Genomic DNA, 26,143 nt, shown 5'->3' with positions numbered 1-26,143 from the left:
GGTGTTGAAAATTCTCATCCTGCTCTGAATGATAAGAGCAAACTGCAACACTTCAGGAGCAGTCTGAGGTGCCCAGACAGACAGTGGGCAACAAACAGCTCTCAGACATCCAGAAACCATCAGGATCAGATACCTAAGTGCTGGACAAAGTTTAAAAGCCTTCTGTAAAGTGTTTTTTTTTCATGCCTTTTCACCTGCAGACCTCTAAAAAAGTTTTATTAGATATGTGAACCCCTTCACATACAGATTGTTGTACAGACAGAAATTAATTTATATTCTGGAATCAGTTTTCATGGAGTTTTTAGGCAAAAGAGCCAGGAGAAAGGTCTTTAAGCCACAGACTGAAAGCTGTCAGTCTGACTCAGTGGATGGGATGTAAGGGATGCTGCCCTTTTTCATGTCAGGATTAACTGACCTTGCAAGCTGGCCAAAACCTGCACAGCAAACACTCTGTTAACTTCTCTGCCATATTTCAAACCCTGTTCATGAAACTGCCTGCACACCAGCTCCCAGCTAGGCTAAAAAGAGAAAAAGAATGGAAAGGAAGTCAGCTTTCATGTGAGAATATAGAATTTCCAGACTCTATCAAGTTTCAGAGTTTTATTCCAGGAATCTACTAATCCTTGCCTACAACTCACCATTCTCTTTAGATATGGGTTCAAAATCTCCAGCAGATTAATTTTATTTCTCCTTCACATCTCCTTGTTATGTCTCTCCCCCAACACCAGTGTATCGTCGTTATTCTCACGGTTTTTCCAAAAGTTTCAATCCAGATCTTTTTTTACAGTCCATGATGACAATGCCCAGTCCCAGCAGCTAGGAAGAAGGAGCACAACACAAATGCCTCTCTCAGTGGCTTTAAATTTTATTTTTTCTTTCCAGTAGAGATATTCTTCCTACATATTTTCTAACAGAAACATGCAGCCTGTTGGGATTTAATTACATAAACCAGCTACAGACCCACTGACATCATGCAAGGGAGAAGGGGAATCTCTCAGAGAGAACTCATTGCCCTTACACACAATTTTCCAGGAGAGACGGGGTGATTAGCTCAGTTAACTTTGTTTTTAATGCCGCACGTTCGATGTTAGACAGTTATGCTACACCATCCATAGGGAATGCAGACATAGGTCTTTCTAAATGTGCTTAGCATGTCAACATTTTAAGCATTGGCTTGTGACTGCTACCAGTAAGGCTTGGAGAGAGGGGCCTCGGTATTAACTATTGAAAGCAGGGGGCCTAGTGATGGCTGTTGAAAGCAGATCTGCAGGGTATTTGTATTCTTTGTCATGAAAGATGTTTACTGTATTCAGCAGTTCGCTGATCACCCTATAGTGTCTTTTTTTCTTTTACATTCAAAATTCATTAAACAAGGTTCGTTTTTTTGTCGTCGTTTTTTTTTTTTTTAACAAAAAATGTCAGCACTGCTTCATACCAGTCTAGCTGACAGTGCGTTTGCCTAGCACTTTCAGTCCACAGAGCTTTTTTCTTTTTCTGAACCAAAACGACAGTAAAAAAAGAATGCAGTTAAAGAAGGTGCGTTGTAGCAGTTTATGTCACCCCAGACTCAGTTATGAAATTAGGTCCTGTTATGAACAGAGCATTTCTAGAAACAATAAAGCATTCTTTCAGAGCTGCACTCCACCAGTATTGCACTCTTCCAATGGGGAGGGGAAAAAAAAAACAACATACACTCTAAAAGAAATAGTAAGGATATGACTGTGATTACAAAACCAAGTACAAATAAAATTCAAATCTTAGAGGACATTAAAATATATTTAATTAAACTTCTTCATGCTGCAAAATGGGCACTTTATTCTCTACTACTACCTTATCGTATGTCAGCTTGGATAAAGGTGTAGCCGGAAATACTGATGTGTGAATGATGAATGATGTGCCATTCTCTGTGCTAAAATTGAAAATAAGTGGACAATGTGGAAATAAATGGACAGTAAGGGGACAACCTTTCCATCAGAACTTCCTAGGTATTTAGCTATAGGATGGGGATTTGGGGGTTTAATCCTTCTATTTCACTATGCAAATTAAAAGACTGGAAGAAGAAGAAGAGATGTAGAGAGGCACCAAAACCAGCACAAATAGAGAAGATAGTAATGAGAACACATTTCCCTATTTGTTAGAAGGCCTATTCTGCAATGCTAGTTCACTCTTTTCCCCTCAAAAAATTCAACTGCCTCAGCCCAAAGCATCTTTTATTTCTTCAGGGTCCAGTTTTACATTAAGGAATTCTGACTGTATTTAGAGTTCCACTTCCATTTTTATTATAAAAATATTACCCTGTATTCCATGTTGCTTCGAAATACAACGTTATTGAGCATTTCATCTAAAAACAGGAAAAGAGAGAATTAGTAACCTCCTAGATACAAACTGGGACAGGAGGTAAGCAGCGTACTACAAACAAACCGATTCCTGTGAAGTTTGCTAAACGCACAGTGAAAGTGCTGACAGATCCCATGTGAAAGTACATGTCCTTGCCACGTCCAGTATCAGACAGACCAAAAAATAGGACCAAATAGGATCACCTGATAACAAATACAGAAGGTTTCTTGGTTGCAGAACTAGATTCATGGTCAAGACACAGATGATGAAAATAGCAGAAATTCAACCAGGTTGTTCCCAGTGATTAAAACCCAGCCACACATGGGTTGCAGATTATTGTCCCACAGCATCCATCAGAATAATTTATTTCAATGGGTCCAAGGTCAAAACCCACAACACATCACCACAAATACTTCGCATGAAGTCACTGCATTACTGATCTTTCTCCAGGGCACTTGGGATCACTCCTTTTTCCCTTTTTCTCTTTGGAAAAGTCCTGTTTGATATCTTCAGGAAGAAAAACATAGTCCTTACACAGGCTGTGTCTTAACCTGGAGTCCATACCTCAAACTCCATGAGACAGAGATGCTCTCTGTATGGGATTCACTTGGGTTGTAAATTCAGTGCTCACTATTTTCCCAAAACATCAGCAGTCTTCTGTCCAAGTAAGGACAAGGACACTCCTAAAGGCTGATGAAGACGAGAAAAGTGTTAAAAATAAGGGATTTCAAAGCAATGAAGAATGTGATGACAAAACAGTTAAGCAGTTTCCTAGTGTGGATGTCCTAGTGTGAATGGGAGAAGGTGACAAGTTGCAGAACTAAGAATGGCAGAAAAAGGACAAGCGGGTCAGTTAAAGGCAAGGAAAAAATGGGGACAAGAAAAGCAGAATATATTTCATGAGCTCTGACAAAGGCCTGGATCATGCAGATGGAAGCATGCTTCACTGTGGTAGCACACGCTGTACGGCAAAACAGCAAGTGCTCGTTCTGTGGCGTGGCTGCTGAAAACTGCTCTGACTTAATGAGAAACTGGTGCTGAGGAGCAGCTTTGTGAGCTGCTGTTCCCAAATCTCACCTGTATTTTAAACCAGTTATTTACATTCATGATATTTAGAGTTTGAGGGATTTGGGGCTATTTGTCAGGGCTACAGACCCAGACTGGCACTTCAGCCTGCACAACCTCACACTCTGCAGCCCCAGTCTCACACGAGCTTCTTCCCAAGACTGACCCCATGCAATGACCCCATGCAATTAGTGAGAGCAGAAATCCCCAAAGCTTCAGTGTCCTTTTAAGTGGGGTAAAAAGGCTCCTCTGCACGGAAACTGGAAAGGGCAGCCAGTTCCCATCTATTTGCTGGGTTAATGGTTGGACTTGATGATCTTAAGAGGTCTTTTCCAACCTAAATGATTCTACTTTATTCTTGCTTGTTTGCTGGGGTGGCAACATAGATGGAGCACTGATGATCCACCCATCATACCGAGTACATTAATACTGATGTAGAGGAGGACAGAGTGAAATGACTCCTTCAATACAAGGATATTCCTAGGAGTGGAGCTGACCTGTCAGTGAAAACACACAGAGAACACTCGCACACCACAGGCCTGCTGCCTAAAGTTCCACCAGAAACTTTACAGACAAGCAACATGAACGAGGGCATCTCTCCCAACGCTCCTCCTCGCAGCCTGAGAGGATGCCTCTCTCCTGACTCGCTCATCATGTGCTGGATCGGCAGGGTTTGGGGACAGGAGAGGGGTGGGAAGGGTGAGGGGCTGCGGGGGGGCCGTGGTGGGGCTGGCCATGGGGCCACCCCGCCCCAACAGGGCGGGACGAGCCACCAGCCCGGCTCCGAGGCACGTAAAAGCGGGGCAGCAGGGACTGGGAGCACACGGAGCTACCGGCCAGGGCTCCACTTCAGACACGGTGAGCAGGGCCGGGTGGGCAGCAGGGGTCCTGGGGTCCTGTCCCACTGCTGGGCTGGGACAGAGCAGAACTGAGCCTCGCCTCGCTGTTCCACAGGTTGCACCAGGTGCCGGGATCGCCGCACACCCGAGCAAAACGTCGTCTGAGATGGCATCCGAGGTGAGGGTGAGCTTTGCTTTAACTGCGGGGTGCTCTCGGGGTGCTCTAGGGATGCTCTAGAAAATGCAAGCTCCACTGACTGGTAACCCCGGCAGTGTGCCCTACTATGTCCATCAGGGTGTTTTTGGGTGCTCCTCTCTGCCCGCTTTATTTTGCCGGGTTTTAAGCGGAAAACGGGACAGCAAGCGTGTTTGCTGCAGTATTTCTGAAGACTCACCTCTGATTCTGGTGAAAACCCACAGTAGGGAGGATTTATCTCGATGCCTCTTCCCGTCCAAGTGCTGTGCTCCCAGCACTGGCCTTTATTAGCACCCCAACCCTGGTGCCGTTCACCCCAGGGGACTGGATTCCCAGTGAGGGGCTGCAAAACTTTGCTTTTGCAATTCCGATTTCTCATGCTGACAAACCTGTTTTAAAGAAATAATGAAAAAAAAAAATAACAACCTCCCAACACCTCATGACTCCAGGCTCGCCCCTGAGGCTCTCTCCCCTGCTCTCCTCTGGGGTCCACCAGCTTGGCAGGGACCTGGGGCAGGGGTTCCCCGAGTCCCTCCGCCGCTGTCCATGGTAGTGGGGTCCTGCCACCCAGTGCTGCGGCTTGCTGAGCTCCTGGGGGTGCTTTGGGGGCTTTGGGACTGCTGCTTTTTTTTTCTCCCTTCTTAAAATTTGTAAGACTGAACAGTCTGCACCCTTAGCCGATCTGATACTAAGTTTAAGCCAAAAGGGATGTGGCTACTTCTGGCCCACAGCTCTTTGTCAACCCAATATTTACTTACAGTCTCCCCAAAAGAAAGGTTTCCTTCTTTTTTTTTTTTTCTTTTTTTAATTCCAAGTAACAGTAGACGCTAGCATTCACTATAACCCTGACTCCCTTACTTTTCTCTTCAATAGACTATGAGAGGGTTAGTGACCTTCAGCTGCCTTACAGGACAGATCTGTGCTGCTCTTGTGCCATATGCCCTGATATTTGTTTTCAAGGACAGTACACATTCCTTCCAGAGTCCCACAGAGACATAGCGTAGAGTATCTTGGGGGACTCCTGACCTGACAGCTCAAGGGCTAAATATTAGTAACAAAGACTTGCACTCCACCTCTTCAATTAATTTCTAAAGCTTCTAAAGTCCAGGGACCTTTCTGGTTAGTGCTACTGCACTGAAAAAAATTAAGATGCTGGGGAAGCCCTCAGTTTTACTTAGATAAGGAGTGGGCTGAGCATTAAATGATTCTTAGGAGAATGTATCAGTAAGCCATTTGAACATGCCTTTTAACTTCATTACCCTCAGGGGGATAAACTTATGGGAGGAAGGTTTGTCGGAAGCACGGATCCCATCATGCAGATGCTCAGCACTTCCATATCCACTGAACAGAGGCTGTCTGAGGTTGATATCCAGGCAAGCATTGCTTATGCCAAAGCTCTGGAGAAGGCTGGGATCCTAACTAAGACTGAGCTGGAGAAGATCCTGAGTGGCCTGGAAAAGGTATTTATTTCCTTCATAAACTGTCACTTGTGCTCAGGCCTACATACAATACCCACAACAGCACTATAATAAATAGCTCCTTATCAGACAGCACCTCCCTCAGCTGCTGCTCTAAAACCATCTTTCTGTACCCTCAACCGCTATTCCTTAGCACCAGGCATGTGCAGAAGTGCCTTCCCAAGAGGGAATGCTGCCCTAAATCAGGGAGAACCAGAGAGGCCCATGTGTATTGTCCTCTTGGTACTCTGAGGGACACTCTGGGCAGGGGATGGACGCTCAGATTGCATCTAGCTAAAGGCACCAAAGCCAGGCAGTACGAGGTGAACCAGCTGAAAACTCAGGAAGGAGAGCCTGCAGCCCCAATGAGCCCACTGTGGGTGCTCATTATGGAAGGCTGGTGACTCAGTGAGATGTGCTCAGCGTGACCTGGCCCCCATCCTCTTCAAACTGAGCATTCCCGAGGAATTGTTTCAGTGTGAATTAGGAATATTCTTTTTCTGCTGGCGCTTGGGATCCTTTTGTGTCTGGCTGCCTGAGTTAGTAGAAGGCAATGCATAGCATTGTATAGGGGTGAAGAGGAGTCAGCAGATAAGCGCTTTTTTTTGAAATATCCATTGTTGTTGCTCACCCGCCATGGACAATGGGGAGTCTATACAATGTTTGTATAGGAAAATCTTTGTGGACAATGCTACAGCAACGACTGACATTTCAGCTTGCTTTCTCATTGCATCGCTTAAGTCCTCCTATGGACAGAACATTGCAGAATCAGCAAGGTTGTAAAACATGAATCCCACCAAGTGCAATACAGAATATGGGGACAGAGTAAGCAGCCAGCTTTGGCGTAAAAAAATGACAGTGTTGGAGCTTTTCAGACTTCCATTAGGACGGCAAAAGTTGGTATTTGCTGGGGACACCTACAGCCTCCGAAAGCACAGAAGAGCAGGGGCTGACTTGTGTTTCTGCTGTTTGTAGATCTCTGAGGAATTGTCTAAGGGAGTCCTTATAGTGACCCAAAGCGATGAGGATATCCAAACTGCCAATGAACGCAGACTGAAGGTTTGGTCCTCTAACTTCTTCTTCCTGTCCCTCTCTAGCTAGACCTGCCTGACAATAAGTACACGTGTCTATTACCCACTATTTTTTCCTCACTGTCTCTTGTACTGAATCTAAGTGCATGGTTAGGCATGTCCAAGACCACTTCTGTGGAAGAGACTCTGTACAAGCTTAAACATACAAATTGCTCTTCCCCAAAAGAGATCCCATAGCTACTTACAGAATGCTAGAGCTGAGTCTTTTCCAGGCTGGGAGGAGGTCTGCACTTGGGGGTAGTCTGCTTAGAATACAGAGACACTGATGGAAGTCTTCCTGTTGTCCTCAGGAGCTGATTGGTGATATTGCTGGAAAGCTGCACACTGGAAGAAGCAGGAACGAACAGGTATGTACAGAACTACTTGTTTTTGCCCTTTTACTCCTCCCGCTCCACACTTCATGAGAATCCTGACCAGAGCAGCCATTAGCTCTCTTCCTTGAGAGGAAGACATAGTGACATTATCATGTCAGAATGACCAAGGACACATTTTATGAGAGGCAGTTGTGTCTTCCCATCACATAGAACAAGGAGGGAGTTATTTTACAGTGAGAAAATAAGCTCATGATATAAGTCACATTCCCCTTCATCTGACCATGGCCAATCTTGTCCAGGTTGTGACTGACTTGAAGCTGTTCATGAAGAATTCCCTCTCTGTCATCTCCACTCACCTGCTGCAGCTCATTAAGACCCTGGTGGAACGTGCTGCCATGTAAGTCCTTTCCGCAGTCAGCGGCCTTGGCCTTGCTGGGACAGGAGATTTCTAGGCTTATTCTTTGACTACAAGACCAACTGGGTGCAGTACCAAGGTCTTCTGCAGGGGAAGTTACAGCCAGGCAGTCTGGGATAATGTAGGAAAAGACAACAGCCCCTCTTTCTCCACAGTTCACTTCACAGAGACATTCTTCTTTGCCTAATGGATGCTGGGGATATTGCCTGATGTGTGCTGCCCTTACTCTGACAGTGGCTGCTCACCTCTTTCTCTCCTTTCACATGCAGAGAAATTGATGTTATCTTGCCTGGCTACACCCACCTGCAGAAGGCCCAGCCCATCAGATGGAGCCAGTTCTTGCTCAGGTAACCACCACCTTCCACACTCAGCTCTAGGGAGCCTGCTCAGCTCAGCTCAGCTGCAGCCCAGCAGCCCACCATCCTCTGGCAGCACAGAGCTAGTCCTGCCTCACCTAACCCTGAAACCTACCACAAGACGTCCCCATGTTCAGACCCACTTGGCTCTGGAGGCCAACTCTCAGCATGCCCCCACCATCTAGCCATAATTCCTTCTCGGCTCATGGGACAGTTCCTGACTTCAGATGCCTTCTCTCTCTCGTGTCCCTTCACAGCCATGCTGTTGCCCTGACCCGTGACTCTGAGCGCCTGGGAGAGGTGAAGAAGAGGATCAACGTCCTGCCCCTGGGAAGGTAACAGCCAACTTTCTGGAATCCCTGGGCATCACTTGGCTCTCTGACATCTTGAGAGTTCTGTTCCCTGTGCATCTTTGGTTGGAGTTGACAGGATGTTATAAGTGACTCCTGTTTCTCTCTCCCTGGCAGCGGTGCTCTGGCTGGCAACCCCCTGGACATTGACAGAGAGATGCTGCGTAGCGGTAATGTCTGCCTAGAACAGGGTGGCACAGCCCTACTTGAAGTGTCTGGGAGGAGGGGAAGCAATGACAGGTGGTGCCTCAAAGCTCTGTCATGTGCTGTAACATTGGACCAAGATGAAATAATTCATACGGGCTTTTTTACTGCAAAGATCCAGACCATGTCTGTGAGGTGGGAGCAGGAACAACCAGCACTGCTGCGTAACAGTCACCTACGCCTAACAGTGAAGGCCCTGTGCAGCATAAAAGTTCAGCATGGTTATGTTCCTGGGGCTACTCAAGGGCTCACAGTCACTTACAGGCTGGGGCAGCCTGCTGCCTTCAAGCTCCAGCTGTGCCAACCCTGACTGCTGTGTTCACTGCTTTCCTTACAGAGCTGGAATTTGCTTCCATCAGCCTGAACAGCATGGATGCCATTAGTGAGAGAGACTTTGTGGGTAAGCACAACTCCATCGCTTCTTTCTTCCACCATGTTAGAAGCAGGCTCTAGAGGACTTCCCAGTTAACCTCATTAACAAGGTGGGTAAAATCTCTAAATGACCTCCTGCCTTTCCTGCAGTGGAATTCCTCTCTTTTGCCACCCTGCTGATGATCCACCTTAGCAAGATGGCTGAAGATCTCATCATCTACAGCACCAGCGAGTTTGGCTTCCTGACCCTTTCTGATGCCTTCAGGTAGGTGCTGGTCCCTGGGCAGCCAGCCCTTCCCTCAGCCTCTCCTCCTCCCTTCTCCCCACCTGAGAGACTGAGTCAGAGCTGGGGAGCTCCCTACTGCACAAGGACACACAAATCAACTCCCCAGAGCACAAAAAGCCTGGCAGAAAGACAGGCTAAGAGAGAACATTCCTCATTAGGGAACACTGATTTCTGACTCTGGTAACATCCTAATAGACTTCCTGTCTCTCAGGATGGCACAGCCACAGCCCTGCCTTCCAAAGGCCACAGAAACACTCTTGCCTGTTGATGCCACCTCTGGAGGGCCTGCCAAGTAGCCTCTGATTTCTCTCCTCTCTGAGAGGCAGCACTGGGCTCCAGACAACTATTACACTGCAAACATCTTTCTTTCAGCACTGGCAGCAGCCTGATGCCTCAGAAGAAGAACCCTGATAGCCTGGAACTGATCCGCAGCAAGGCTGGACGTGTGTTTGGACGGGTGAGTGTGCTAAAGAAAGAAGAGGGATAGGGGAGCTGCTCACTTTGGGGCTGAAGCATCTTCCTTCATGCCTCTGTGTGAAAAAAGACTTGTGCCCAGTGTGGGCTCTGACCTTCTGCTGGGGCAGTGCTCCTCTTCTGCAAGCTAACTGCCTTGCCTGTTTCTCTCTGCAGCTGGCTTCAATTCTCATGGTTCTCAAAGGACTTCCAAGCACCTACAACAAGGACCTGCAGGTAAAACTGCTGTTAGGCTTCAGTCTGTTTCTCTGAACTGGCACAGCTGTCTTTGGCTTGGGTGCAGGCTCTTGCACTTCATTTTCCTGCATTTCCCTGCTTGTGTGCAGGATGATAAAAAACAGGGCTGAGGCACCGCATGCTGCAGCTCACACCCCACCCCAGCAGGAGCCCCCGAGATGACTTGCTGCCTCCTCTGCTGGTTGGGCTGCCCATGTGGTTGGGCTCCATCTAACAGTGATGTGTATCCATGTTCTCACGCAGGAGGACAAGGAGGCTGTCATTGATGTTGTGGACACCCTGACTGCTGTGCTTCAGGTTGCCACTGGGGTGATCTCTACCCTTCAGGTAAGGTTTCAGCCTCTCACTATTGCACGTGGTTGGAGAGGGCACGTTCTGTGCATAGCACAGCCACAGGAGAAATACACTGATGCTAAGATGAAGCCTCTTGCTCACTCATACTGCTCTTTATGCCCCCACCACAGCAGCAGCTCGGGTACACTTAGATCTGGGAGTTAGCTTGCAGAAAATGTTGTTGGAGATCCTGGTCCTTTGGCAATGAAGCACCCTCAGTGTGACCACTTACACCTCCTCAAGGAGGAGCAGATGATCATGTCTCCCTCTGACGCTTCTCTCTACAGATCAGCAAGGAGAACATGGAGAAGGCTCTGACCCCTGAGATGCTGGCTACTGACCTGGCTCTCTACCTGGTTCGCAAAGGAGTAAGTGCAGTAGGGAAGCCTGGAGCTGTGACTTCTTTAGATGCAGAATACTGCTCAGTGAGGGCCTGAGATGAGGCCTTCTGTTCTGTCCCCAGGTGATGATCAGTGTGGGTCAACAAACACGAAAGCTGGAAACCCTTTCTTTACATGTATCCCAAGTAGTGGAACTGCTGCCGGGTGGACTTGATAGTAATTTACAGGTGGAATTTTACGTCCTAATGCCTCCCCTCTTCACACCCCAGAAAACACGGATTCAGATTTCATTTCCCTAATTAAAAACAAGTCAGCACAAATGAGAACACATTCTTTCTTGCCTGAATCTGCAACCCAGGTGCCTGGTCACTTGACTCTGCACTTTATTTTCATTACAGGTGCCGTTCAGACAAGCCCACACTGCTTCGGGGAAGGCCGTCCACCTTGCCGAGACCAAAGGCATTGCCATCAATAATCTCACCCTGGAGGACCTGAAGAGCATCAGGTTTGTATCGCTATCACTTTGCCTTTTGAGGGGAGATATGGCAGATATCAGCCTGGCTTGTACAGGCTTTCTTATGAAAAGAAACAGCTTAGCTCTCTGGTCTACCATGAGCTGCTCCTGTGGCACTACAAGAGCATAGGCAGAGCAGCCAGAGGCTTTTCCCTTGCAATAAGGCTCAGCCTCCACTCCCTTATCTGCAGGCACTGAGCATGGAAAGCCAGCAACCAGCACCCATCACCCTGCACTGACACCTCTTTCTTTGCTTCTCCAGCCCCCAGTTCAGCAGCGATGTCTCCCAGGTCTTCAACTTTGTCAACAGCGTGGAGCAGTACACTGCCCTGGGCGGTACCGCCAAGAGCAGCGTGACTACCCAGATCGAGCAGCTGAGGGAGCTGATGAAGAAGCAGAAGGAACAAGCTTAAGAGTGTGGGGAGATTTCCCGTGGATGCAGCATTGTGCTTATCACACTAATGCAGAGTTAATAAACACTGTGGTGTATTGTAGTTCACTCAAACTCCTGTCTCGCGTTTTGCTTCTAAGGGGGCAAGATTGAGCTGGGTTTCCTCAGCACTTCTGAGGCTTGGGGTCACTGCTGTGAAAGAATTGGGGAGCTCTTCCCTGGCAGGGGAACTCTTCTAAGGTGGGGAGCTCTAGGGGGCTGGTACTTAGAGGGCAGCAGGAGGGTCTGTCTACATCAGGAGACCTGCAAATGCTTGGAGCAAGCACACACAGCACAAGGCTCCATCCAGTGGTGCCGTACTAGGTTACAGAGGGAGACTTGGGGGTGTTCACAAAGCAAGACACTTAGTACAGCACCTGCAACACGTGCCACATCACCAGCTGTCACTGCCCTCCTCCTAGGATTATGTGCATCAGCCTGCCCCCTGGCAGGGAAAAACCTCTTCGGCACCTGGCACTGCAACATGCTTCATTTTAGGCAGAACATGCCCAGCAGGCCAACCCACAGCTCTTCCATATCCATCACAAAACCACCTTTAGCTCTGGTTTACACTGGAGCACAGGGGCTGCACCATCCCAGACCAAGCACTTTCCTTTCTGCAAGCCAAGCTAATCTAGCTGGGGGCAGAGTGCTTGAAAACGGGCAGGCATTGCTGGCTGACTCTTAGAAATCATTTACCATCTTCTTGCCTGTCCTTACTGAAATGAAATCAGAACAAAGATCAGGAATAGCATTACTTTAGGAATGAAAATGCACCAGTCTTGTGTCACTCTTATGGAGAAAATATTTGGTTGAACAAGTATTTGTAACATTACTTCCCATTACTGTTCTGCAGTGATTTCTGTTTGGAATGACTGCTACTTGATTGAAAGGCAGAGAAATAATAGTTTCTATAGGGAAGGCGGGGCAAATTTCATTAAACACTAAACCAGCTTGAACCTGGAATTCACAGCACAATAGTGCTTGTTGTCATGGGCAATTTCTTTTTTTTTTTTTTGTCACAGCATTTTAAAGCTGGTGGTTTGCTCAGCACCCTGCCCTCCATGCTGACACAACAACACATTATTGACTCAGAGCACTGCAAGACTCTGCAGCACACGTAGGTAACGGGAGTAACACAAGCATTGCCTCACTATGTGTTGGTTAAGGGCTCTAGCATAGACAGGACAGTGCAAAGTGCCCTGAGCTAAATCTCCTGCCTTTAATGAAGTACCCTAGGAGACACAACGTGCTTTCATCCTACCTTTGTGGCATTAGTGGTTTAAATATGGAGGAAAAGCACCAACAACAAAAACTTCCCTTTCTTCAGCACTTCCTTCCACCCCCAGTCTCCCTGTACTCTGGCCCTACACCTGATCTGTTCTCCTGGCATTTAAAGAACACCACATTTCAATCACTGCTCCATAAACCTCCTCTGTGTTTGCTCTGTTACTTCCTGCTCTGTTTCTATTTTGTCACTTTGTCACTTTGTCTCACTCTCTAGATAGGTTAGATAAGGTAAGAAATCATTTATGCAACTTACTGATCTGGGGAAGGTGCAAAAGAGGGAGAGGTGACACCAACACTCAACACCAACAGTCAGAAGAAGGATTAGCTCCCCATTTCCAGCTCACAGCTCTTTTCTTCCCTCCCATAAACTTTCTCAATTTGTGCTAATAGTCTCCTTGACTGTATCTTCTAGCTACGGTTCTGTACCTTAAGACCCTCAGCCAAGCAGATTTCCTCTTGCTCCTACCAGCGAGTGTCTGGCGTTGCTCCTCATAGCTGGTGCTGGGTGCCACAGGGTCCTGCCAAACTGAAAGCAAAACAGAGGTTTTACCAGATTATCACCTCTTGGTCTCCTACTTAAATGAGTAGCTCATGATCACTGGTACTTCCCACCCAACCACCCTTTTCTTAAAAATTATGGAGTAACTTAGACTGGGAGAGAACTGTGAAGGTCTCTGGAGCTCCAGACATTATAGGAGACTGTGACCCGGAGTATCTTCAGACTTTCACTATCACCCTACTATGACTCATTGTGATCTGGGTTTTTAAAACCCTGTCCCTTATCACAGAAGTTTTGTGATAGAACTTATTCCACAGAAGGATCAGTGTCTTGGACGCTACTCAGGAGTAACTTGGGCTTTAACTCCTGCTCCATCACAGATGACAGGAAGGCATTTATGCCAAGAATCCTGGCTTGTATCATGAATAGGGTAGCCAGCAGGACCAGAGAGGTGATCATCCCCCTGTACTCTGCTTTGATGAGGCCGCACCTTGAGTGCTGGGTTCAGCTTTGGGCCCCTCTCCACAAGAAGGACATCGAGGCCCTGGAGCATGTCCAGAGAAGGGCTACGAGGCTGGTGAAGGGCCTGGAACACAAGTCCTGTGAGGAGCGGCTGAGGGAGCTGGGGGTGTTTGGTCTGGAGAAGAGGAGGCTCAGGGGAGACCTCATTGCTCTCTGCAACTCCCTGAAAGAAAGGTGTTGAGAGCTGGATGTCGTCCTCTTCTCGCAGGTAACCAGTGATAGGACCAGAGGGAACGGCCTCAAGTTGTGCCAGGGGAGGTTCAGGTTGGAAATGAGGAGACATTTCTGCTCAGGAAGAGCAGTCAGGCACTGGAACGAGTTGCCTGACTGGAGGTGGTGGAGTCACCGTCCCTGGGGGTGTTCAAGGGAAGGTTGGACCTGGTGCTTGGGGACAGGGTTCAGTGGGTGACAGTGGTAGTAAGGGGATGGTTGGACCAGGTGATCTTGGAGGGCTTTTCTAACCTTCCTGATTCTATTCTATGATTCTATTCTATTCTATGAATTCATACACTGTCCTTTTAGACGCACAGTCTGACATGTCGGCTGCTCATGAACTACTGAAAGTCTCAGCAGATGGCTACGTAACTCTGATCTGGCACCCAAGCAGATAAAAAACCTACACAGGGGCACTTGAAACATTACACTAAGTAGTGTAATGACCCTTCACTGGGTTCACCACCAGGAAAAGATCTCTAACCTACTTTCACACGCTGAAAAAGTCCCACTGAGTATTTTCTCTCCTAAACGCGCTGTTATCCCTGGTCGTTCTGCCCCCTAGCTTTCAATTGAAGAAACAACTGCTCTGCGGCCACGAAGGAGTAGCGAGAACAGATGCATTTGTGTGACTGCAACGTCCCCTGCAGGCACCATGGATGAATTTGAGACAGCAACACCCAAATGTGTCCATCCAGACCCCTCTTCACCAGCGGCAACACAAAGTAATGTCATAGGGATTCTTCAGCTGTTTCTATACCTCGTGTTACAGAGGGATGCAAGTGGGAAAAATTACAAAGAGGCCTGGAAGTAGTAGAACAGGAACCAGAGCTTTCACTGTTATATTTAACTGTTTAAATACAGGTAATCTTTAAAAATCAGAGCTGTCACATATCACACATACATAGGGTGCTTAATGGCATAAAAACTCATCTAGCAAAGTTGATACTGGGGAACTCTGGAAGTGCCACACGGTGCCACATCTTCTCTTCTCTAGCCCTGTGGGTCAAAAATGAGGTGTCTCGGGGAGAGGTGCCTGGACTGGCTGGGTGCACGCTAAGCCCTCCTGACTGCAGTGCTTTGGGCATCTTCCTCCTACCCTTTATCCCTTTGGGCAACTCCTGTACCATGTCTTTAGACACGAGGAGGTACAATCTTTGCATGTTGTGCATGTTCCACATAGCCAACCTTGAGCCCATATCACGGACACCAAGAGGTAAAGCCTTTCCCTGTATCTGATCCATTCTGGATCTAAGTGTAGTGCTTACTGTTTTGCCAGCTTCCCAGCAGCATCCTGACAAAGCCTGCCATAAGGGCAAAGACACTCATAAAAGATCAACAAGATGCAAGAATCACAGAATCACAGAATCAAGCACTGAACAGGAGGGACTTCAGAAGAGGGAGGAAGGAACCTGGCAACAAAATGGTTCAAAGAAGTTTTCCCAGTGTAGGCAGCGTGATGCTGTGTGTGTCTGCAGGTCTGCTAGTCTTAAAAGGCACAGGGTCAGTGTCTGTGGGTCCGCTAGTCCTAAAGGGAACAGGGTCATCTCCCTAGAAAAACATGACCATGAGGGGAAGTGTAGGAGAAGCAGTGAATTAAGAGCTGGGTACGAATCCAGACAGAGAGTTTGAGCCTTGTTCTGGGCTGATGCTGAAGGCAGCACTCTGGACACCCAGCTGCTAAAGATGCAGCCAAGCCTGGTGCTAAGCCAAGGCACCCTGCCTGCGTCCCCTCTGCCACAGAAACCAGCACACCCTAATCTATCCCACTGCACCCCAGACTTGCTCTTTAACTCGGCAAGGGGATGAGTGGTACTACTGAGAAAAGAGCATAGAAAAGACGTCTGGATTAGGTCTCTTCCTACCTGAATTATCCTACGGTCCTGTGACAACAGGGCTGCCTAAAGGGAAAAACAACCCCACGGGGGACCAGGGGATGCGCTTCTTGCGCTCCCCCAAACACCTCTGAGCGCACAGACAAGCAAAAAAATGCCGTGGCAGCAGGCTGGGAAAGGCAAAGCAGAAACACCCCGGTGCTGCCGGGTGGTTCGAGGGGAGGGGGCGGCGGGTTTGGGGCTGGCCATGGGGTCACCCCGCCCCTACGGGGCGGGACGAGCCGCCCCAGCCCGGCTCCGAGGAGGGTAAAAGCGGGGCAGCAGGGACTGGGAGCACACGGAGCCACCGGGGCTGCACTGCGGACACGGTGAGCAGGGCCGGGTGGGCAGCGGGGGTCCCGGGGTCCTGTCCTACCGTGGTGCTGGAGCATTGCTGAGCCGAGCCTCGCTGTTCCACAGGTTGCACCAGGTGCTGGGATCGCTGCACACGCGAGCAAAACGTCCTCTGAGATGGCATCCGAGGCGAGGGTGAGCTTTGCTTTTTTACTTTGGGGGACTCTGGGGGTGTTCTTGGGGTGCTCTGTCTTACGCGAGTTCAGCTTTGCTAAAATCAGAGCCTCTGGCAGCGCAGCCTGCCGTTTCCTTCGGGCTCTTCCCTCTACCTAGGACAGCTCGCGATAGCCCATGCAGCTCATTCCTGCTGGCCTGTGGTTAGGCAGGTACTTCACAAAAGCTTGTATAAATAGTTCTCTGTACCAAAGCTGCGTTTTCACTTTCTGTGACTAGTTGTCTTAGTGATTCGTGCTTCCTGCCTTTGGAGCAGCTCCTACAGCCCTGGCTTACCCTGCTGTTGGCTGTGCACCAGTGTCCATCAGTGCCAGGCTGTAGTCACTTCCTTCTCTGACCAGAGCCCTGTAACTAGCTGAAATTAATCCTTCGGTTTTGATTTCTCTATTGCAAATGTATCTGTTGCAGTGTTTCTGCTGACCCACCTCTTAATTTGGTGGAAACCCATAATGCTGAAGATAAGCCTAGGCAGAGCAGTTCCCCATTGAAGTGCTTGGTCTCAGGTACTGGCTTCTAACGTTACAGCCTGTATGCCGTACTCCTGTAAGCACTGGATTGACATGGAGGACTTCTAACACTTCTTGAATTCTGACATTTTTTTCCCCTCTCCCTCCCCTCAGCTTGCTGACAAAGCTGCTGCAAAGATATGAAAAAAACACGTGCAATGCCTACCTCTGTAGGCTTCTGCCCGCTGTCCACTCAGGCACATTGTTGAGATGTGGAGACAGTCTCTAGGGAGGAAAAAAAGTTTCTAAGGTTACTCAGCAGTCCTTTGGCTGACTGATAAAACCCCAGCACAGATTAGTTTGCAACTGTCCCAGACAGCTTTTTGCTGTCCATGGTAGTTACAATGTACAGAACGAGAAGGGGTTGATGGGGTGCTTAAACATCAAGTAGATCAGCGATTATCTACTCTGCAATGGTGACTATATTCCGGGCCTTCCTTTAAATGTTCTCCAATTTCTTCTCCAGCATCAGCAGGCTGAGAGAGATGCTTTTGAGACTTTGAATTAGTTTAAAGGTTTCTGTACAAGTAACATTCCTATCTATTTCCATGCAAGTTTGCCAGAGTTAGGGCTTTAGGAGGTGTCCTATCCAGATAGACAAAAATCTGGCGGGTCTTGGCTAGTGAATCCATTCAGTTGCTGAAACACTGGTGAAAAAGCTTTACTCAAACCATGCTGTGATGCATGGCAGGAATTGGGCAATAAATTAATCTTATTTTGGGTAGAAAAAATTTTCCTATGTATTTTAAAACCATCTATATGTTGACTTATTTTTCTGAATGTTCCTGATGTCAAAAGATACCCAGACTCCATTCTAGAGTCAGTACCATAGCTAGTTTTATGCTAAATTCTTGCCAAAACTTGTAAGCATATGATGGACTCAGGAGATGCTTAAACTGCAACTTCAAACACTTGATAATGCAGCTTGTGCTGGTCCATAGCTATTTGTCGAACAGAAGAATCTCCTTAGCACAACAACAATGGACTTATTCCAAAAAATAGAGGATACTAGCTTTCACTATATTCCCTGTGACTGCTTATTTTTTTTCACTGCTATTAGGCTATCAGGTGGTCAGTGACAAGAAGCAGCCTTAAAAGCTAGATACATGCTGCTCTTGCACCATATGCCCTGATATTTGTTTTCAGGGCCAAGCCAAACTCCTTACAGAGTCCTGCAGGGGTAAAGTGTCTTGGAGGACTCCTGAGCCTGACGTGACAGCTCAAGGGCTAGCAACAGTAAAATGCTCTCTACCTTTTCAAATAACTGTCAAAGGTCATAAAGTCCAGGGGTTTTCTGGTCAGTGCTACTGCACTGAAAGAACATAGCTGAGCTTGCTCTCTATGTAGGATAACAAGCTCAATGGACATCACATTGTCCTTAGAACTTTAATAGAAGTTATGCCTTTTTAATTTGCCTCTTCCTCTTTCACAGGGAGATAAACTTTGGGGAGGAAGATTCAGTGGAAGCACAGATCCCATCATGGAGAAGCTCAACTCTTCCATTGCCTATGACCAGAGGCTGTCTGAAGTTGATATCCAGGGGAGCAAGGCTTATGCCAAAGCTCTGGAGAAGGCTGGGATCCTAACTAAGACTGAGCTGGAGAAGATCCTGAGTGGCCTGGAAAAGGTATTTATTTCCTTCATAACTTGTCACTTGTGCTCAGGCCTACATACAATCCCCACAACAGTACTACAACAAATAGCTCCTTATCAGACAGCACCTCCCTCAGCTGCTGCTCTAAAACCATTTTCTGTACCCTCAACTGCTATTCCTTAGCACCAGGCATGTGCAGAAGTGCCTTCCTGAAAGGGAATGCTGCCCTAAATCAGGAAGAACCAGAGAGGCCCATGTGTATTGTCCTCTTGGTACTCTGAGGGACACTCTGGGCAGGGGATGGACGCTCAGATTGCATCTAGCTAAAGGCACCAAAGCCAGGCAGTAGGAGGTGAACCAGCTGAAAACTCAGGAAGGAGAGCCTGCAGCCCCAATGAGCCCACTGTGGGTGCTCATTATGGAAGGCTGGTGACTCAGTGAGATGTGCTCAGCGTGACCTGGGCCCCATCCTCTTCAAACTGAGCATTCCCGAGGAATTGTTTCAGTGTGAATTAGGAATATTCTTTTTCCGCTGGCGCTTGGGATCCTTTTGTGTCTGGCTGCCTGAGTTAGTAGAAGGCAATGCATAGCATTGTATAGGGGTGAAGAGGAGTCAGCAGCTAAGCACTTTTTTTTTGAAATATCCATTGTTGTTGCTCACCCGCCATGGACAATGGGGAGTCTATACAATGTTTGTATAGGAAAATCTTTGTGGACAATGCTACAGCAACGACTGACATTTCAGCTCACTTTCCCATTGCATTGCTTAAGTCCTCCTATGGACAGAACATTGCAGGATCAGCAAGGGTAAAAAGATGAATCCCCACCAAGTGCTATATAGAATGAGGGGAAAGAACAGCAATGCTGGAGCTTTTGTGACTTCCATTAGGATGGCAGAAAGTGGTATGTGCTGGGGATACCTACAGCCAGCTATCCCAAGTAGTGTCTGACTGGTGTTTCTGCTGCTGTTTGTAGATCTCTGAGGAATGGTCTAAGGGAGTCTTTGTGGTGAAACAGAGCGATGAGGATATCCACACTGCCAACGAACGCAGACTGAAGGTTTGGTCCTCTAAACTCTTCTTCCTGTCCCTCTCTAGCTAGATCTGCCTGACACTAAGTGCATTTGCCTCTGTCCCACTATAACAGTCCTCAGCAACTCTGGTACTGACTCTGTGGTCAAGAGTGTTCAAGACCCCTTTTGTGGAAGAGGCACTGTACAAGCACAGAACCCAAAGTTGCCCTTCCCCAAAGAGATCCCATAGCTACTTACAGAATCCTAGAGCTGAGTCCCTTCCAGGCTGGGAGGAGGTCTGCTCTTGGGGGTAGTCTGCTTAGAATACAGAGACACTGATGGAAGTCTTCCTGTTGTCCTCAGGAGCTGATTGGTGATATTGCTGGAAAGCTGCACACCGGAAGAAGCAGGAATGATCAGGTATGTATAGAGCCACTTGTTTTTCTCCTATGCTACTCCCCAACCATTCCTTATCAAAATTTTCTGCTATCTTTCACATGCTCTTACTCTCTCCAGCATGTATTCCCCAGAGCTTTTAACTAGTGGTGGTACAACCCCTTATCTGCAGAGGGGAGGAGGTTGTGCAGGATGGTTGCTCAGTGGTATAAGGCCCCAAACTTCCACCAAATTTCCTTTGAAAGCCCATTGAATCCATGACTTTACTGGCAGGGTGCTTTGCATCTTTTGGGGTTAGGACTTCTGCTGATGACACTTATGTAAATTGGAGATTATGTTATCCAAAGCTGACAATACCTTAGAAGTGCACTGGAAGTACTGGTCTTTCTTTCTGTTACTGGAAAGAAAGATACAGCAACTTTCACAAAGCAGAGAGCAGGGAATTGTTCTGGTTATAAGTCCTGATCTATCACATGGAACAAGCAGGAGAGAAACCTGCCAATTCTTTCTGCTGAACTGTATTTGGTCACTAAATATGCCACATTCCCCTTCATCTGACCATGGCCAATCTTGTCCAGGTTGTGACTGACTTGAAGCTGTTCATGAAGAATTCCCTCTCTGTCATCTCCACTCACCTGCTGCAGCTCATCAAGACCCTGGTGGAACGTGCTGCCATGTAAGTCCTTTCCCCAGTCAGCAGCCTTGGCCTTGCTGGGACAGCAGACTTCTGCAGGGGAAGTTACAGCCAGGCAGTCTGGGATAATGTAGGGAAAGACAAAAGCCCCTCTTTCTCCACAGTTCACTTCATAGAGACATTCTTCTTTGCCTAATGGATGCTGGGGATATTGCCTGATGTGTGCTGCCCTTACTCTGACAGGGGCTGCTCACCTCTTTCTCTCCTTTCACATGCAGAGAAATTGATGTTATCTTGCCTGGCTACACCCACCTGCAGAAGGCCCAGCCCATCAGATGGAGCCAGTTCTTGCTCAGGTAACCACCACCTTCCACACTCAGCTCCAGGGAGCTTTCTCCATCCCTGAGGCACTGCTCAGCAATACCCCAGCAGCCCAGCATCCTCTGGTAGCACAGAACTGAAATCCTCCAGCCTGCCACAAGATGTGGCAGGCAGTGAAGACGTCCCCATGTTCAGTCCCACTTGGGTCTGAAGGCCAACTCTCAGCATGCCCCCACCATCTAGCCATAATTCCTTCTCGGCTCATGGGACAGTTCCTGACTTTAGATGCCTTCTCTCTCTCTTGTCCCTTCACAGCCATGCTGTTGCCCTGACCCGTGACTCTGAGCGCCTGGGAGAGGTGAAGAAGAGGATCAACGTCCTGCCCCTGGGAAGGTAACAGCCAACTTTCTGGAATCCCTGGGCATCACTTGGCTCTCTGACATCTTGAGAGTTCTGTTCCCTGTGCATCTTTGGTTGGAGTTGACAGGATGTTATAAGTGACTCCTGTTTCTCTCTCCCTGGCAGCGGTGCTCTGGCTGGCAACCCCCTGGACATTGACAGAGAGATGCTGCGTAGTGGTAATGTCTGCCTAGAGTGGGGTGGCACAGCTCTACTTTAAGTGTCTGGGAGGGAGGGATAGATGCACAGCGATAGGCCTAACAGTGAAGGCTGGGGCAGCCTGCTGCCTTCAAGCTCCAGCTGTGCCAACCCTGACTGCTGTGTTCACTGCTTTCCTTACAGAGCTGGAATTTGCTTCCATCAGCCTGAACAGCATGGATGCCATTAGTGAGAGAGACTTTGTGGGTAAGCACAACTCCATCGCTTCTTTCTTCCACCATGTTAGAAGCAGGCTCTAGAGGACTTCCCAGTTAACCTCATTAACAAGGTGGGTAAAATCTCTAAATGACCTCCTGCCTTTCCTGCAGTGGAATTCCTCTCTTTTGCCACCCTGCTGATGATCCACCTTAGCAAGATGGCTGAAGATCTCATCATCTACAGCACCAGCGAGTTTGGCTTCCTGACCCTTTCTGATGCCTTCAGGTAGGTGCTGGTCCCTGGGCAGCCAGCCCTTCCCTCAGCCTCTCCTCCTCCGTTCTCCCCACCTGAGAGACTGAGACAGGGCTGGGGGGTCCCTGCTGCACAAGGCTGACACACAAATCAACTCCCCAGAGCACAAAAAGCCTGGCAGAAAGACAGGCTAAGAGAGAACATTCCTCATTAAGGATCACTGATTTCTGGCTCTGGTAACCCAACCATGTCTGTGTTCAGCAGATGCTCCTCCCCAGTGACTGCTGGCAGGCCTGGGCTGTAAATGTGCAGGCACAGAACTTCCTCCTCTGCTGGGAATTCCTGCCCAAGCCCTTCCCTGAACAGCCGGGGCTTGCAATCCTAACAGACTTCCTGTCTCTCAGGGTGGCACAGCCACAGCCCTGCCTCCTCAAGGCCACAAAAACACTCTTGCCTGTTGATGCCACCTCTGCAGGGCCTGCTAAGTAGCCTTTGATTTCTCTCCTCTCTGAGAGACAGCCCTGGGCAGTAGCTCCAGACAAGAGTGCAAAAACAAAGGCTCTGCATTGGCACACATGACAAACTCCATGCACTTGCTTCAGTGCTTGCTTATACCGAAACAGGTGGCACTCACATGGCTCACAGAGGACCAGGCCAGCCTGCTGCACAACCTGTATTATTCTGTAGGGATTGAGGCCTTGCTCCCTGTTACACTGCAAACATTTTTCTTTCAGCACTGGCAGCAGCCTGATGCCTCAGAAGAAGAACCCTGATAGCCTGGAACTGATCCGCAGCAAGGCTGGACGTGTGTTTGGACGGGTGAGTGTGCTAAAGAAAGAAGAGGGATAGGGAAGCTGCTCACTTTGGGGCTGAAGCATCTTCCTTCATGCCTCTGTGTGAAAAAAGACTTGTGCCCAGTGTGGGCTCTGACCTTCTGCTGGGGCAGTGCTCCTCTTCTGCAAGCTAACTGCCTTGCCTGTTTCTCTCTGCAGCTGGCTTCAATTCTCATGGTTCTCAAAGGACTTCCAAGCACCTACAACAAGGACCTGCAGGTAAAACTGCTGTTAGGCTTCAGTCTGTTTCTCTGAACTGGCACAGCTGTCTTTGGCTTGGGAGCAGGCTCTTGCACTGCATTGCCCTGATTATGTGCAGGATGATTTTAAAAAAGAAAGTGCTGAGGCACTGCATGTTGCGGCTCACAGCCCACCCCAGTGGGAGCCCCAGAGATGACATGTTGCCTCCTGTGCTGGCCAGGCTGCCCATGTGGTTGGGCTCCATCTAACAGTGATGTGTATCCATGTTCTCACGCAGGAGGACAAGGAGGCTGTCTTTGATGTTGTGGACACCCTGACTGCTGTGCTCCAGGTTGCCACTGGGGTGATCTCTACCCTCCAGGTAAGGCTTCAGCCTCTCACTATCACACATGGTTGTATGGCACATTCTCAGCATAGCACAGCCACAGGAGCTCTAGACTGGTGCTAAGATGAACCCTTTTGCCCACTCATACAGCTTGTTATGCCCCCACCACAGCAGCAGCTTGGGTACACTTTAGATCTGGGGATTAGCTTGCAGAAAAAGTCATTGGAGAGCCTAGTCCCTTAGCAATGAAGTCCCCTCAGTGTGACCAATTATACCTCCCCAAGGAGGAGCAGATGATCATGTCTCCCTCTGACGCTTCTCTCTACAGATCAGCAAGGAGAACATGGAGAAGGCTCTGACCCCTGAGATGCTGGCTACTGACCTGGCTCTCTACTTGGTTCGCAAAGGAGTAAGTGCAGTAGGGAAGCCTGGAGCTGTGACTTCTTTAGATGGAGAATACTGCTCAGTGAGGGCCTGAGATGAGGCCTTCTGTTCTGTCCTCAGGTGATGATCACTATGGGTCAAAAAACAGAGCTTTATGTTGCATTGCTTTAAGTGTAATCAAACCAACAAAGCAAAATGAGAGCACATGCTTTCTTGCCTGAATCTGCAGCCCAGTTGCCTGGTCACTTGACTCTGCACTTTATTTTCATTACAGGTGCCGTTCAGACAAGCCCACACTGCTTCGGGGAAGGCCGTCCACCTTGCCGAGACCAAAGGCATCACCATCAATAAACTCAGCCTGGAGGACCTGAAGAGCATCAGGTTTGTATCGCTATCACTTTGCCACATCTCCCCTCAGAAGGCAGGTATCAGCCTGGCTTTATACAAGCTTTCTTATGATGCCTTCACCAAACAGACGAGGCCTGACAGCACCCCAAAAATCTTCCCAGCCTCACTATCAGTGCTGCTACTGCCAAGCCTGTAATAACTAAAGGGGAACAATAGCATTACAATTGAACTTGAACAGGGCATGGGCAGCAAGTCCTGGGAGGGCTTGAAAGCAGCTCATGCCTTGACCTGGAGGCACCAGCACTCCAGAGGAATCAGGCTCCCAGCCTCCTCAATCTCCTCTTGGAGCTGACTCTGGTCTACCATGAGCTGCTCCTGTCTGGCAAGAGCAGAGGCAGAGAGAGCAGCCAGAGGCTTTTCCCTTGCAATAAGGCTCAGCCTCCACTCCCTTATCCTCTCTGTAAAGTCAGCAACCAGCACCCACTACCCTGCACTGACACCTTTTCTCTTTGCCTCCCCAGCCCCCAGTTCAGCAGCGATGTCTCCCAGGTCTTCAACTTTGTCAACAGCGTGGAGCAGTACACTGCCCTGGGCGGTACCGCCAAGAGCAGCGTGACTACCCAGATCGAGCAGCTGAGGGAGCTGATGAAGAAGCAGAAGGAACAAGCTTAGAGTGTGGGGAGACTTCCCGTGGATGTAGTGTTTTGCTTATCACACTAATGCAGAGTTAATAAACACTGTGGTGTATTGTAGTTCACTCAAGCTCCTGTCTCGCGTTTTGCTTCTAAGGGGCAAGATTGAGCTGGGATTCCTCAGCACTTCTGAGGCTTGGGGAACTGGTCACTGCTGTGGAAGAATTGGGAATCTGTTCCATGGCAGGGGAACTCTTCTAGGATGGGGAGCTCTAGGGGGCTGGTACTTAAAGGGCAGCAGGAGGGTTTCACCATATCAGTGAACCTGCACATAGTTGGAGCAAGCACACACAGCACAAGACTACATTCAGTGATGCCATGCCATGTTACACAGGGAACAGAAGGTGACTTGGGGGTGTTCACAAAGCAAGACACTTGGTACAGCACCTGCAATGCATGCCCCATTACCAGCCGTCACTGCCCTCCTCCTAGGATTATGTGTGCCAGCCTGCCCCCTGGCAGGGAAAAACCTCCTCAGCACCTGGCACTGCAACATGCTTCATCTTAGGCAGAACATGCCCAGCAGGCCAACCCACAGCTCTTCCATATCCATCACAAAACCACCTTTAGCTCTGGTTTACACTGGAGCACAGGGGCTGCACCATCCCAGACCAAGCACTTTCCTTTCTGCAAGCCAGGCCAAGTTACCTGGGGTAGCGTTTGAAAAATGTCTGGCATTGCAGTCTTCCTGTTACAGAAACCATTTTCTATCTTCCTGTCTGTCCTTCCTGATGTAAAATCAGAACTGAGACCAAGAAAAGCCCTAGCTGACCAACACTATGCCCCCTAAGCTAGTTGTGGTAGAAAAACCAAGTATGTACACTTAATTCAGGTGAAGAGGTGACAGCAATATTTAACACCAACGGTCAGAAGATGGACATCTCTGCCTCCCCAGCTCACAAACCTTTCCTTGCAGACTTTCTCCCCGTTTGTATTTTGTCATCTTTGCTCAGTATCTACACAGGCTTTAGATGACTAGAATTCCCCTTGTTCCCAGCAGCTACCGCCCAGCATCCTGGGGTTCAGAGCTGAGTAATGTGGGGCCCTGCTGCTTGAAAGAAGGTGGTCTTTGCATATTATCACGTCTCAATCTCCTACTTAAATAAAAAGATCATAATCAGAGGTGCCTGATATTTGTCCCTCCAGCTTTTTGATAATCTCATGTGTCACTAAGCCTTTCACTGCCGTGCAATAAGCTGGCCTGCTGTCAGCTTGCTAACCACAAATAAATGTGCTGTATGATTAAAACCCATCAGGTGGTATTTTCTTCCTCCCTGGCCTCCGGGAGACTTGTTTCTGTCCCGCTTTATTCCTGAGGCAGTTCTCAAGGGACGTGTCCGGCATGGGAAGCA

The 26,143-nt window shown here is 48.5% G+C and overlaps 2 protein-coding genes and 1 long non-coding RNA gene across 5 annotated transcripts; 2 read left to right on the top strand and 1 right to left on the bottom strand.

The window, feature by feature from the left end:
- Positions 1-2,336: 2,336 nt before the first annotated feature.
- On the bottom strand, positions 2,337-20,042 carry LOC309886040. Of its 2 annotated transcripts, none has more exons than XR_014318884.1 (5): positions 19,908-20,042; positions 13,328-13,427; positions 7,171-7,302; positions 4,637-4,826; positions 2,337-3,027 (listed from the first exon to the last, which is right to left on the bottom strand). It is a non-coding gene; the product is annotated as an uncharacterized lncRNA (long non-coding RNA). The 2 variants fall into 2 exon arrangements; XR_014318885.1 differs by lacking the exon at positions 19,908-20,042 and adding an exon at positions 17,210-17,268.
- LOC309886039 (delta-1 crystallin) lies at positions 4,245-11,667 on the top strand (the record flags this gene model as incomplete). 2 transcript variants are annotated; one of them, XM_082776577.1, is made up of 17 exons in its annotated part: positions 4,245-4,260; positions 4,357-4,425; positions 5,703-5,897; positions 6,870-6,953; positions 7,276-7,332; positions 7,599-7,696; positions 7,984-8,061; positions 8,328-8,405; positions 8,538-8,590; positions 8,962-9,024; positions 9,147-9,261; positions 9,655-9,739; positions 9,913-9,972; positions 10,237-10,320; positions 10,614-10,694; positions 11,066-11,172; positions 11,444-11,667. In XM_082776577.1, the coding sequence occupies 16 exons, from the start codon at positions 4,408-4,410 to the stop codon at positions 11,592-11,594; spliced, it is 1,407 nt and encodes a 468-aa protein (XP_082632703.1). In that variant the 3' UTR covers positions 11,595-11,667. The 2 variants fall into 2 exon arrangements, with proteins under 2 accessions (XP_082632703.1, XP_082632704.1); XM_082776578.1 differs by lacking the exon at positions 4,245-4,260 and having other exon boundaries at positions 4,408-4,419.
- On the top strand, positions 16,268-24,843 carry LOC309886038 (argininosuccinate lyase). Its single transcript, XM_082776576.1, has 17 exons — positions 16,268-16,338; positions 16,430-16,498; positions 18,476-18,670; positions 19,613-19,696; positions 20,013-20,069; positions 20,624-20,721; positions 20,958-21,035; positions 21,316-21,393; positions 21,526-21,578; positions 21,742-21,804; positions 21,927-22,041; positions 22,743-22,827; positions 23,001-23,060; positions 23,320-23,403; positions 23,696-23,776; positions 24,026-24,132; positions 24,621-24,843. Exons 2-17 carry the CDS (start codon positions 16,481-16,483, stop codon positions 24,769-24,771), a joined length of 1,407 nt encoding a protein of 468 aa, XP_082632702.1. The 5' UTR covers positions 16,268-16,338; positions 16,430-16,480; the 3' UTR covers positions 24,772-24,843.
- Positions 24,844-26,143: the final 1,300 nt, after the last annotated feature.

This window comes from Aythya marila (assembly GCF_965140915.1).
Source record: "Aythya marila genome assembly, chromosome: 20".
NCBI classification, from domain to species: domain Eukaryota; kingdom Metazoa; phylum Chordata; class Aves; order Anseriformes; family Anatidae; genus Aythya; species Aythya marila.
Note: the sequence above shows the minus strand (reverse complement) of the source record. Positions and strands in the feature narration are given on the sequence as shown.

What these genes read in the sequence shown, in the direction of transcription:
- LOC309886038 (XM_082776576.1), top strand. An exon ending in CAGAGAGATGCTGCGTAGTG is followed by an intron (nt 21,579 to 21,741) that starts GTAATGTCTGCC and finishes CTTTCCTTACAG; the next exon opens with AGCTGGAATTTGCTTCCATC. An exon ending in CCTACAACAAGGACCTGCAG is followed by an intron (nt 23,061 to 23,319) that starts GTAAAACTGCTG and finishes GTTCTCACGCAG; the next exon opens with GAGGACAAGGAGGCTGTCTT.